This window comes from Meleagris gallopavo, chromosome 1 (genome assembly GCF_000146605.3).
Source record: "Meleagris gallopavo isolate NT-WF06-2002-E0010 breed Aviagen turkey brand Nicholas breeding stock chromosome 1, Turkey_5.1, whole genome shotgun sequence".
In the NCBI taxonomy this organism is placed as follows: Eukaryota; Metazoa; Chordata; class Aves; order Galliformes; family Phasianidae; genus Meleagris; species Meleagris gallopavo.
The window spans coordinates 20,263,303-20,277,493 of NC_015011.2; the positions used below are offsets into that span (position 1 = coordinate 20,263,303).

At 36.5% G+C, this 14,191-nt stretch overlaps 1 protein-coding gene across 1 annotated transcript in view; it reads left to right on the forward strand.

The window, feature by feature from the left end:
- GRM8 (glutamate metabotropic receptor 8) overlaps nt 1-14,191 on the forward strand; it is a 319,688-nt gene that overhangs the window by 144,495 nt on the left and 161,002 nt on the right. The window contains exons 3-5 of the mRNA XM_031553129.1: nt 1,029-1,164; nt 2,654-2,808; nt 4,417-4,554. Coding sequence (XP_031408989.1) covers nt 1,029-1,164; nt 2,654-2,808; nt 4,417-4,554 — 429 coding nt within the window. The remainder of the gene's footprint in view (nt 1-1,028; nt 1,165-2,653; nt 2,809-4,416; nt 4,555-14,191) is intronic.

The following is a 14,191-nucleotide window of genomic DNA, read 5'->3' on the forward strand; positions in this document are numbered from 1 at the left end:
TTCTTTCTTTTTTTTTTTTCCCTAAAGGCCACTGCATGAACAGAAATTGTTGAAAAATATACTCTCAAAATTTATGAGGTAACAAATTGGTGCTTTATATCACTTTTTAGGATCTGTTTTGCTTCTTGTGCCTGACTGACTTTGAGAACTGTTAAGTGCTTAGCATTGTTTTCCAGTTTTTCGTTTTACAGGATGTTTGCTACCTATTTCCCTTGCATTTCGCTTTCATATTTCATTGACAGATTTGAAACCCCATTACTTGAGAAAGAGGTTGCAGTAAAGAACTTTTGAGTGTGTATCACCTTACCTTAATATCAGTTTAGAAAGTTTACTAAAGCTTTTCATAGTATGATGAAGAGATATAAATATCATCTCTGAGTTTGTGTTCGTTTGTTAATTAACAATTTAGAGATTTCAGTGATAACTCACACCTCTTAAATAATTAAGCTAAATTAATTATGAATGTTAACAGTTTGAAGAAATCTGTATCTATTCAATCATAGATTAACACTTCAAATTCTGTATTTGATTCTGTAACCAGAGTATTGCTAACCTTATATTCTCAGCTGAAAAAACAACTATTTTATAGCTTCTGACTCTAAAGAACCACACTCTGAACGTATGATAACCGTTAAACTGCAGGTTTGTGCTTAAATGCAATCTTGTGGCATGTTTGGCTTCTCAACTGTGACAAATCAGAGTAGTTCTGTGGAGTGCAGTCCAACTGAGCCACGGCTCAGGACTCACGGATCTGGCTCAGGATGTTGTTTTAATTTCTATATAAAAAACAAAATAATAGGCAACTGAGCTGTAATCTTTAATTCAGTATTAAGTGTGCACGTTTGTAAAAGGTATTCTTCAAAATGCATAAATAAGGTAACTTTTGGCTGGTGAGCAACTTGAGCAACTTGCTTGCTTTGCCTGCTTGCTCAACAATTCTTCCCTCCCCTCCTCTCTCCTCTTTCCTCTCTTCCTCTCTCCTCTCCCTTTTCTTTTCTTTTTTTTTTTGTCCTTTTAATTTCTTTCAGGAGGTGTTTGCATTGCTCAGTCACTCAAAATTCCTCGGGAACCAAGACCAGGAGAATTTGAAAAGATCATCAAACGCTTATTAGAAACTCCAAATGCTCGAGCAGTGATCATGTTTGCGAATGAAGATGATATTAGGTGACTGTTTCCTAATTTTGTATGTTGAATATGTTTTCTCTTCACAAATTTGCACAATTGACTGGAGAAGAATAGAGCAGAAAGGGGGGATTTAAATTTAAACCAGTGAAAAAATGGTTGGAAATTTGGTATATAAGTAATTCAGTTGCAGTCAGACATTGCTCTGTTCCTTTGTATCATGGAGAACTGGAATTTTATAATAATCTAGGTTGGAAAATACCCTTAAGATTATCAAATCCAACCATCAGCCTAACACTGCCAAATTCCATCAGTAAACCATGTACCTTATCGCCATGTCCATACTGTTAAGTACCTCCAAGGATGGCAACTCCTCCACTTCCCTGGGCAGCCTGTTATAATACCTAACTACCATTTCTGTGTGTGAATTCTTCCTCATTCTAAATCTCCCCTGGTGCAGTTTGGAGCTTTTTTCTCACATCCTATCTCTTCTCACCTAAGAAAAGAGACTACCCTCCTTGTTGCAACATCCTTTTAAATAGTTCTGGAGAGTGATGACGTCTTCCCTCAGTCTCCTTTTTTCCAGACTAAACAGCCCTAGTTCGCTTAGCAACTCCTCACAAGTCTTGGTTTATCAAGAGCTTCATTGCTTTTCTTTGAATGTGTTTGAGCAAATCAATAATCTTGCAGTAAGGGGCCCTAAACTGAACGCATTATTTAAGTTGTCTTGCCAATGGCACATAAAAGTCTGTCACTTCTCTAGTCCTTCTGGCCAGACAATTTCTGTTACAGACCAGAATGCTGTTGACCATCTGAGCACACTGTTGGTTTATGTTCTGCTGGCTGTTGGCCTGTATCTGGAGGTCCTTTTCTAATGGGCAACTTTTGAGCCACTGTTCCCTGAGCCCATAGTGCTGCATGGAGTTGTTCTGGGTGCAGCAACTGACGCTTAGCCTTGTTGAATGCCCTACGATTGGATACACCCCATTCATCTAGCCTGTCCAAATCCCTCCACAGAGCCTTCCTACTCTTAGATCAGCATTCCAGCCTAACTTGGTGATGTCTGCAAACCTAGTTAGGGTACACTTGATTTCCTCAGCAGGTTAATTGATGAAAATATTAAACAAAACTGGCCCCAGTACAATACAGGTGGAGCCTTGCGGAACACCACTTATTACTGGCCTCCAGACAGATTTACCTCCAGTCACAGCAACCCATTGGGCATGGCTTTCTAGTCGTTTTTTTTACCCAGTGAGTCTATTTCCAGTTCCTAACTAAAAGTACAGCTTTAATAGATTGTTTGGCAACTGAAAAGGAAGAAACCAGTAAGAATGCTAGAAAACTATGTATAAAAATGAAAAAAAATTAAAAGGTACAGCACTGTAGGTTAAGTTCAGTACACTAGTTGTTAAGCATATTTGAGACCTGCCCAAATCAGAGCCTATTTGGTTCATATGAGCGTACTTATGGGATTCTAAAATTCTTTGTACATGCAGTTTATTTAATTAGGCATTTGTTTATTTATTTACAGGCGAATACTGGAAGCAGCCAAAAAAGCTAATCAGTCTGGACATTTCCTATGGATTGGCTCAGATAGTTGGGGGTCAAAAATTTCACCAGTTCAGCATCAGGAAGAAATTGCAGAAGGAGCAGTAACCATCCTACCTAAAAGAACATCTATAGATGGTAGGAATGTAATGGGACAAAACTCTGTTCTCCAATAATGTTCAAACACCCTAGCTCTCTTAAAAATATAATAAAAAAAGTATGTCTTCCTGGAGCTCAAAGAAAGCTATGCAAATAAATATTTTGAGTTGACTCTACCAATATTCATTTAGTGCCTCTGTTGACTTCACATGGGATTAAGTCCTTGAATTCAATGTACATCTCTTTACTTGGGATTTAGTAACATAAAAATTTCTAGATCTTGATTTTTCTATTTATTAGGAGCTTAGTCAAGTTAAGAACTTAAGTTCTGCAGCATTCAGCTTTTAACTTTCCACTTCCTTGCCCTCAAGGTAGACCACAGTCTTAGGTATCTAATTCTCTTATAAGGGCAGGTGTAGAGTTAAATATCTCCAAGCACTGAGCAGACTACCAGAAGAAAACTGAGCATAAGGCTGTCTGAAATCTGTCTGTTCTCTGGACATGTGCAAAACTTCAACTAGGTGATGTTTCCATTCCCTCAGGGATAGAGCCCCGAGGGATTTTTTTGTTCAAAAAGATAAGTGATTGTTTTGTTAGGGAACTTTGGAAGTTTGGAGGAAGTTTGTTTTAATGGCTTTTGTTTGCTTTGAATATAGCTCAAAGCAAAGGAGATGTTGAATCTGCAATTAAGCAGTCTTATAATGGTCTAATAACTACAGCACATGTGGAGGAGAGTTTCTTAACAATAGTCTGGTGATTCTTAGTGCAAAAAAAGAAGAGCAACAGATGGATGTTAATGAATTGGCTCATTCTCATGGGAGGAGATGCATCTAGGATCTGCTTTCTTCTCCTAAACTTCTTATAAATTTTTCTTTAAGAAGTCACTGTATTAACAAAGTTTATGATGTGGAGTATGAGACACTTTTCTGGCAAGTGGAGATTTCTTTGTACCGCCTGCTGGGGTAACGGCCATATTAAGTCCTGGACATAAGTGCTCTAAGCTGGGAAATGATTAGAAAAATGGCACTATTGATACTGTTTGGAGAATTTACCCTGATGGAAGTATTTATGAAGAGCTTAATCCTATTGGTATGTTGGTCATGATTTTATTAAATCTCCTGGATTGATGGAGTAATACTGGTGCAGAATCTAATCGGATTAAGGGGCAATCTTTAGTTTCCCAGCTTTGTGGGCAATTTATGTGACTTGGAAGACTTCAGGTTCAACAGAGAGGTACTCAGTGAATTTAGGTGACCGTGAAGAGAAATTTATTTGAGCCTTGGCACTTGAGTCAGTTTGTCTAATTTCTTGTAGGTAGCTACTTATTTATTTTATTATCTGTTGTATTAAAAATTAAGTTCCCTTAGCCATCTGCATGGCATTATTTTTTATTATAGAATTCTGCTGTAGATTTAGAGATGCTGTAACTGCTGTAGGTATTTAAAAATATATTTTTCTACAGCAAATATGGAATAGTAATAAATATACTATTATTTATTTCTTAGATATGCACATAAATATTATTCTAAATAGTACCTACAGTTTTTTCTTGCTATGAAATTCATACAAAATGCATAATAATCTTTAAATGACTATCTGTATGCTGTTCAATATTTTAAAGCCTTTTTCTCTCTTTCTTAAATGTAGGATTCGATAGATATTTTCGGAGCCGAACACTTGCTAACAATCGAAGAAACGTATGGTTTGCAGAATTTTGGGAGGAGAACTTTGGATGCAAGTTAGGATCTCATGGAAAAAGAAATAGCAACATCAAGAAATGCACAGGTAACTGTGATAGTAAAACATTATTTATAAGTCGTTTATTAGAGTGCTGGAAAGGAACAGCTTCCTGTTAGCCTTTATTGTGTCTCCCTTCAGTACTCCTACACAAACCTGTACTGTAAAAAAAAGTGTGGCATTTTTCCTCAAACGCAAAGAAAAGTTTCATGGGCAATCTTTGAGAAAGTTTGTAGTTAATTTGTGCAAATCCAATGAAGGTACAGATTTTCTTAAAGACCTATGACTGTGGTTCAGTTCCATTCCTGTTTTCAGTGACCTTCTCTTCCACCCCGTGTATAGTTGTCTATATGCATTTTGTAGAGAACAGGTATATCACAGCAATTTTCATATTATTATCCCTGAAAAACATAGAGCACAAATTAAATTACTTTTTGAACTACTGAGGTCTTGATGGTAGGTCAAGTCATGAACTCCTTATTTAGTTTACAATCTGTGCATGAGGATGGAGTAAAAATCAAATCAGTATGTCCTTAATACTTGTCCTTATGTGAAAAGAACAGGATTCTGTATTGTTTTATAAAGCTGAATGTCCCTATGAAGTTTAAACAAAATTTGTATGTAACTGAACTGGTTTTCTCAAACTTGCTTGTTCAGGCATCGTGCTAAGACACATTAGTCATGACAGATAATAGGGCACTCACATTAGTAACTGAGTTTCATTTCACCTGGAAGCTGGCTTTTTGTTGTCCCTTGCAGAGCTTTCTATATATTTGTTACTTTTAGTCTTCTGTGACTACAGCAGGCTGTTTATTTCCATATATGTATATTTCTGATGTCATCTGCTTAATTACTGCTGTTACTACCAGTACTGATACGGACCTCTGTCTCTAACTAGTAGTACCAGCAATACCAGTTTTCTGAACCGTGAGTGTAGGTTATCCATGTATCTTGACTTTTGATGCAGTGTTTTCTTTCATCAAACATTATTTTTCATATGGAATGTGAACATTTTTGTTTGCTTGCTGTTCCAGCTTTTCTGGCTGAGTGATGACCCAGTCACGTGCCCTTTGTTATGGGACTGCTACACCAAACTTTCTCAAAACACAAGCTTTGTGCCAGCACCCCAGTTTTTCTAAGATGTTCAGACACACTGCAGCCTCCAAGGACATGCACCAAAAGTCCTACTGATCCCAAACCATCACATTTATGTATTTATCCTGTACCACTGACTCGGAGACTTAATGCTTCACAATGCATAGATATATCACACTAAAATGTGAGAACCATGAACATGTTCACTCATTTCAAGTGATACCTTGTCCTCTGCCTTTTGCCATGAACTCCACCAAAACAAACAAAAGGATGAAAAACCGTGCTTCACTGAGTGAAATGATAGCTTGCTACTCTAGTCTTCTACTCTTCGTTCTTGGTTTGTGTAGAAGTCATGGCTGTGTAGCTACCCATGGCTGGAAAGAGATTATTATCCATTTATTGTTTTAAGAGGAAAATAGATGCTTTTTTGACATTCTTCCAGAAGAATTAGTGTATAGACTGTGGTTTGGGAAACTCTAAATGTTGCAGCAGATAGTCTTCTGACTTGTTGCAGCTCACATCTGTCAAATTGGATCTGACAATATTCATGTCACTCCTTCAGAAAACCAAACCTGATTGGTTTGTGAACCAATGTGATTGAAATAGAAAGCAGCAATTGTTATTAAGGTTTAAGGGAGTATGGTAAGAATTAAATGAAATTTACTTCCTTTAAACCTCAAAGAATGTTCATATTTGATTCCACTCTAACTGAAAATTCTGAAGAAGTCCTCTTTACATATAGCAGAGTGTATGTGTATATAGACAGTTCTTCATATTTGTATACATAAACACATGGAATGCTGACATTAAATAAAGTTGCTTACTGTACCATTTTAACATGTGCAATAGGAGTCTCAAATTCCAATCTGACATAATGAAATATAGCTCTAGTGAGATTTGTTTCCCCATAGCATTTCTTCAAGGCATGTATTTATCACACTGTTTTCAGTCTTTGAACAGTAAAGTGTGGTCCTTTAATAAAACATCTACAAAAATGTTAATTAAAAAAGCCCCTTCATGCACATCCTTTTACAGTACAGTTACAGTAGTCTCTCCTTCTGTTTTGTATGGTTAGCATTTTAACTGCTCTGCCAACCTAATCAGCCTTTAACTGCCTATAATAACTGACTGCACTGCTAAAAATAAAGATGGAAGAAGAGTTTCCAAAAGCATGTGGAAGCCTGTGTAAATTAGTCTAATTTCAATTTGCTCTATCAAACTGAACTATTAATTTCTCTGAAAAAAATCTCAGCACAGTATAAGAGATCTTTATCTGGAAACTTTACAGATGCATTACTTCTTTTCTCTTAACTAACCTATTTGAAAATATAATTGTACACCTACAATATCAATAGAAGGAGATTTACTTGTTTATATATGTTTATATATATATAAAACCCTATTCTGAGGAATGTATAAAACAAATTTAAAATCTCAGTAGCAGGCTGTGCATCTTCTGAAGGCGAAGCGCATTGTTCTCTATTTAGCTTAGGTAGCAGTTTCATTCTCAAAAAATCTCTCATAAAGGTTTTTTCTTCAGTGAGATCTATGAAAAGTTTAAAAAATCAGCACAGGTACAATATAAATGTTATATAATTTACTATTCAATATTTTTCAGTTGTACCACAATTCTCAAAAGGTGCTAGGGTTGAAGAGGGACTCTTCCACACACAGGAGTTGCGTGCTCCTCTATTTTGTACAGCTTGTGTGTGGTGATGACCAGTACATATATGCATGAAAGGTAGAAAGACCAATTATTACTTTCTCTTCCTTTTCTGTTTGCCATTTTTTTGAGTCTTATGTGAAGTGCTGCTTATGACTGTAATATATAAATCCTTTGCAGAAGAATTTTTGACTTTTTATTCACGTCTATAAAATGTCTATTGCTATTTTATCTAAGCAAAATAGTACAAAATAAAGATTACATTAGCAAGATTGTGCTTATTCAGTAATAAGCAAGAGCTAAGATGGTTGTTGAATCTGTGTGACCCATCACATAATTTGGATAGGTGAGACTTTGAGGACTGTTTGTTGTACTTATGTTAATTGTTTATTACTTTCCTTTTGACTTTAACTCAAAATCATGAAAATTTGATCAAATTAAACACATTTGGTCCTCCTGTAGAGGACCAGTTCCAGCCCTTACTCCTGAAAATACAGAAGAATTCCAAAAGATTCAAGTTTAATTTAGCTAATGTGCTATTTATATTTATATATTTCTTTATATATTTATATATATTACTAAGTAAGTCTGAAGGCCATCACATCAGGCCTGAACATTCATTGATTTAATTCCATCATTTATCTTGCTGTTATCTGTTTTGTTATTTCATCAGATAGTTCTTTCAAATCTCTTTATAATATATCCAGTGGATTGTCACTTCTCAATCTAGCTGTCAAACGGAAGATTCAGCTACAATCCATATCATCTTAAAAAGCTGCTTATTCTATTATGAAAAGGAAATTGTTGATGTACTCCCTAGACATCTTTGTTTCTCTATAGTTTTATTCATAAATAGGAATTCAAGTCTTGTATTCTGTTGGGAAATGTATCAATTTTGGATTTAGAATGTTTTATAAAGTTATGAGTCATATTCCACTCCACAGTAGTTTAGTGTATGTTGCCATACGAAATTTGATACAATTGCTGCCAAGTTGGAACACTTGCAGTGTGCATATCTTCGTGCAAACATGTGTATGCGTGTTCATTAGTGACTTACAGGTCCAGAAATTCTAGTTCCAGCTCAGACCTCTGCAAAACAGGCATAACTCAATTACTTCAAGTACAATTTTATCTGAACTTTCGAACTGCACCTTCTAAAGTATAGCCTCAGAAAACCAGCAAATGATGTTACTAATGATATAGCTTAGATCTAACATGTAAGAATGTCATCTGTCTGAAATCCTTGTTCCTGGGAGGCAATAAGAATTTACTGTGTTATTTCCAGTACCTGCTCAACCTCCTTGAAAAGATTCTAGTAAAAGGAAGTCAATAGTTAAAATGTTAAATATTGCGTTCCATTCTTCACCGGTTTGCTCTTCTCCTCTGCCACAAACAAGTCCTTGCTGTAAAGGAAAGATGGGCTCCGTACAAACCTGACTCCTATATATCCCTCTTCAGGTAGGAAGGATATCTTTTGTTTTCTATGATAAGGAACTCGTAATCCTGTCTTTTGAGGGGAATGAAGAATTGTTTTAGTTTTGTATACGCATCTGTGTCATTATTCAAGCATTTGTATGTATGCAAAGCATTTATAGATAGATAGATAGATAGAGAAATAGGTAGATAGATAGATATCAGATATACTTGCTACCTGACCAGATATTCATTCAAATAAAACTGTGGGAATACAAGAAAAACTGTTCAGAGCAGAAGCTGTGGAGCAAGATAAACAGCATGAGAACCAAGGGCACCTCTAGAAGAAGAAAGAACATCTCACGGCTCTGATTGGATAAGCACCTGTGTGAACGGTTGAAGAGTGTTTTGTAGAATGTTCTGTTGACATGTAAGGGTGGATGGGAAAGCTAGAAAAAGAAAACTTGTGAAGGTATATAACTGATGTGAGAACTTGTAATAAATGATTTGGATCATTCACATCTGAGTCTGTGCCTCAGATGCTGCATAAAACAATAAAAAATAGTTTGAATCTTAAAAAGAATGTTAGCTTTATATAGTTAGCTTTATATCTAGGAGGTTACTCATCTTTCAGACTTGTTGCCTGCTGTCCAAACATACTAGTACTGTTCTGTCAATGGAAGAATTTGGAGGTGAAACTTTATTAGCAAAATTGGGACTAGGCATGTTAAAATGATTGAAAAGATTCTCCACTGACCACAGGCCTGTGGTCAGAGGACGCGATACATTTTCTCCTGATCTGTTGCCTGGGGAGTTGGACAAGGGAGAGTGGCTTCTCCAAGGTACCTTTTCCACCCAGGTACCCTATGACCTTGATTGTGTAAGCAAATGGTGCAGGGCAGAGCAGTTAGTTTTGAGTGTCAGATATTCTCACTGTGTTCTTTCAGACAATTTTACTTCAGGTTGGCTTGTATTGTTCTTTGATCTGAAGGGCTATACCTGTATTCCCACTGCTTGTTCTTATTTTTTTCTTCTGGAAGGAACTGAGATTGGATGCAGTGAAACTGCTCTGCCATGTGAAAGTGGAGACAGTCAGGAAATTTGTTCCAAAAGTGTGTTCCTTAGCCAAATTAAACATGAGTGTAGCTGCACTCAAGGAACTGAGCACGCAGAGTTGAAGACATGGGGAAGAAAATCCCCTTCTAATGTTTCCAGAGAGTCTGCATGACAAGGAAAACATCTCCTCATGATATTGATTCCTCCAAGTAAGTCAGAAGGATATACAGTTTTCTCTGTGCTCAATTCCTAAGGAAAAAAAAGAAAAAAGACTGAACTTTGTCCTTATTTGCAGAAGACTATTAACTACGAATTACCATCATATTATTCCACTGATTAGCTATTCTGAAGGGAAAAAAGCCTATTTAGTATGTAGTGCAATATTTATAGTCTACCTTTTTATATTCCAGGAATATGCAGTAATTCAATATATATATTTAAAGTTTACATATTTCTCAGTAGATCTCCAAAAAGGTAACTTGTTTGTCCTGTTTAATGACTGCAGAAAAATGTCATCTGCGTATATGCAGGAATACGGACTAACTTCTATTATAGACTACATGTACAGAGCTGCCTACCAAACAACTTCTTCTTTATTTGTTAATACTTAATTTGCAAATTTTGCAACAAATTAAGAGAACGAGGGAAAATAAAGTAGTAAAATAAAGAGAATTGTGTGATCTTTCTATTGTGATATTTCTACTGATTAATTATGTTTGATATCTTGAAAGTTTCAACTTATTCAGATGTTAGATACCACCAATATCCTAAATAATTCTACCTATGTTACATTTCTACAATAGATTTGTTGTATTATTAGTATAGGTAAAATAAGTGGTTTCATAATTTCATGACGCGACAATGAAAATACTTAGCATGAACTGCTTTTAGATCATGAAAATTTTCAATATATTGATGATAAATTATCCACCTGTATAATCAATTTCATTTGTAAGTAATTGCTTGCCTTTTGAGAAAGGGAGTTCAAATTGGTCATCTGTAAACAGAAGCAGATGTTTTTTAATCTACTGAGTAGAATTTTATTGCACAAATAAACCTAGCAAAATCAATGGGGCAGACGTAATGGGCTGTGGAATAAATCAGCGTAGAAAAGGAGGTCAGAATTTGGCTTTTAATGTAAAAGCATATCCATTAAATGTACCAGTTGTAGTTCAATATTTCCAGAATCTTGTTTCCAATATTTGAGATAAACATTTTCGTATGACGAATTCTTCAGAAAGGTCAGGTAGAAGTCCAAGTGTTCTCATTTTGTGTTACAATCAGTTCACAGGGGAGGAGAGGTATATTTGTTGCGTTGAACTTATACTGGTTAACTGCATGGCTGGACATAAAGATTTTGATGCAGATTCTAGCTCTCAACTAGTGTTTGTTCAGGGCTCCCTTGGGTGGAGCTTATGAGCTCACAAGGAAAGATTGTTTAATTGTTTAATTTCTGACAGGCAACCTCTATCTCAGTAAGCTGTTCAGGCTGGTATGACTTACCATGTGAAGGTACCTATCTCTCTTCATTGGCTCTGATGAAGACAGACTTGGATGACCCATTTGGTTGAGGTGACTCAAGTTGCTGAAGTCAAGTGAAATGGATCTCATTACATGGTTGCATGTATCCCCACCTTCTCTGAATATGTGTGACCGTTTGCCTACTGATAATACAATAGATTTTCAGGATGTTGTATTCTGTGGAATTACCTAAAATATTTAAAAGGAGTTATTGTATGAGGTTTATCAGGTTTATGGAATTGCAAAAAAGCTTAGGTTGAAAGAGTCCTAAAAAGATCATCTAGTTCCCCTGGCCATCAGAAGGGTTACCAGCCACTAGGTCAGAGTGCCCAGTGCCTCATCCAACCTGGCCTTGAATACCTCCAGGGATGGGGCATCCATAGGTTCTCTGGGCAGCCTGTGCTACTGGCTCACTGCCCTCTGAGTTAAGAATTTCTTCCTAACACCTTGCCTAAATTTTCCCTCTTTTAGTTTAAAACCATTCTTACTTGTCCTATCACTATCAGGCCGTGTAAAATGTTGGTCTACCTCCTGTTATAAACTTCCTTCAAGTACTGGAAGGCCACAATGAGGTCTCTCCAGAACCTTCTCTTCTGCAGGCTAAATAAGACCAACTCCCTCAATCTTTCTTCATCGTAGCGGTCCTCCAGTACTCTGATAATCGTCATGGCCCTTCTTTGTTCCTGTTTCAAAAGTTCTTGTGCTGGAGTGTCCAGGCCTGGACACAGATTGAGCTCACAGGGGCAGAGTAGAGGGGAACAGTCACCTCCCTCACTCTGCCAGCTGCTCAAGATTTATTTAAAGACTGAATATTGAAAATTTCTAGACTAGATCCTTTTATTCCATGATAAAATAATCCCAGGAGATAGACAAATTAAGTCTTTAAAATCTTTGATGAAAAAAACAGGGAAAAGAGATACAGACAGACAGATATGCAAACACAGCAAAGCAAAGCGTTTCACCACTCCTAGATCCAGCAATGTCAGGTGTCAGGTGCTGATCTTCAGAGGTGATTGGTGGTTGGAGGTTGTGTTGTTCAGTTGACAATGACTACAGAACAAACTCTTACTTGTAGTCTGAAGTGGCTGAACCACCTCTTTTGGAGTGACAGCTTCTGGCTTAGGGATCTCAGCAGGAACTCCTTTGTTCCCATCTTCCAGAATTTGCAATTTAAAGTCAGCAGATCAGAGGAAGCAAGGAGATGCGAGCTTGTGTCTTGCCTTCACAAGATACAATGGTATCATCTCCAGTCTTCTGTATCAACCTAGTTTCATTTACTCCCCAGCCAAGTGTTCAGCCCATAAACACTCCTGGCTCTCCCTTTTGATGGCAAACAACTCCAAAGAAATGATTTCAAACGTAACACTGTCCACAATGGACAGATTTGTGACACTCCTTACCAATTTCAGACAAAATATACATGATCAAAACTGCTAATGTTGTGATGTATCATGCTATGTATCCCCTGAAAAATAAATTACTTTGAATATTTAATTAGCTGAATCATTAAACAATAGGTGAAACTGGGGGTTCTACTGTATCTTCTGGCTTTAAGTTTTGATGACCAATAGTGGTCTTGGTTGGTTCGTTACTTTCTTAGATAAATTTCATGATTGTGAAATAGAGGGTCAGTCCACTAGAGACATTCCAGAACCCCAGAATGCTTGTAATTGGCTAGATGTCTTCGAAATATTTGGAGTCATGTCAGCTAATGCTATTGAATACAGTATAATGCTGCTTATGTTTTTTCTTCTATACCTTGTACTCAAGTGTGAAGTCTTTGGGCCAGACTGCAATATTTTATTTTATTTTATTCTATTTTATTTTATTTTATTTTATTTTATTATTTTATTTTATTTTACTGCCCTTTGGTTTCCTGTTCTATTCTTTCAAGCAAAGAAGAAAAATGAGCTGGCGTTTGCACATTATAAACCTGTTTGGAAGAATATGGTGGAATACAAGCGCCACATAAAATTGTTTGGCTTATAAAATAAGGGTGCTTTTTCACTCTCACTGTTTAGTTCTGACTGATGGTAAACTTTGTCCAGAGCAATATCCTTGAAAGAGCTGTTCATCAGTGACCCTAAATCAACAATTATTCTCTCATCTTGAAATGAACAAATCATTTCCAGATCCAGAAGCACCTCAAGGTAACATTTTAAATCGTCTTTTACCATGACTTTTTAAACTACAATAAAAAAGAAATGAATTATTTTTATTCCTTACATATTTTGAAATTGAGCCTAAGACTCTAAAAGTATGTAGGTTGCTCCAAAAGTTGCTCCTATTTATTTCCATAGAAACTACAATAGATACAAAGAGCACAATAACCTATTTGATAGAGCAAAGTCTCAGCTACAAAATGCTATTTTTCAACATAGCCAATTTAGCTTTATGTTTTCACCAGCAATGAACAAGAGCCTGCATGGTGGGCTCTTGAGAATCTGCACCAGTGGAGGTGACCCGCTGTTGCTGTCACCACTTCTGAAATGCACCACCCACTGCATCACTGTGCTGGCATCCACTGTTTGGTCTCCATAAATGTTCAGAAAATATCAATGTCAATGGCTGCAACTTTTTTTTTCAGCAGGGAGAAATTTAGTGCCACACCTTTGCTTCATCCGCACTTCCCTGCCAATTTATAAACTGCCCCCCAGCTGCTATCAGTCACAGTAACAAAATATAACAGGATGTTGGTGGGAAGGTTCAGCCTCTACTTTCGTATCACCAACATCTGCCTCTGACATTGTGGGACAACATAATAAAATCGGAGGCATTACTTTTGGAGCAGCCCTCAGAGTAGTTTTACGAACACTGTGTTATCCTGGACAGTGATAGAATAAACTCTACAATTCAGTTTTTATTTTCCTGAAAATAAAACCTGAAAACACAACAAATAGTCTATTTGTATGGATTACTAGAATAAGTTCTTTTTTT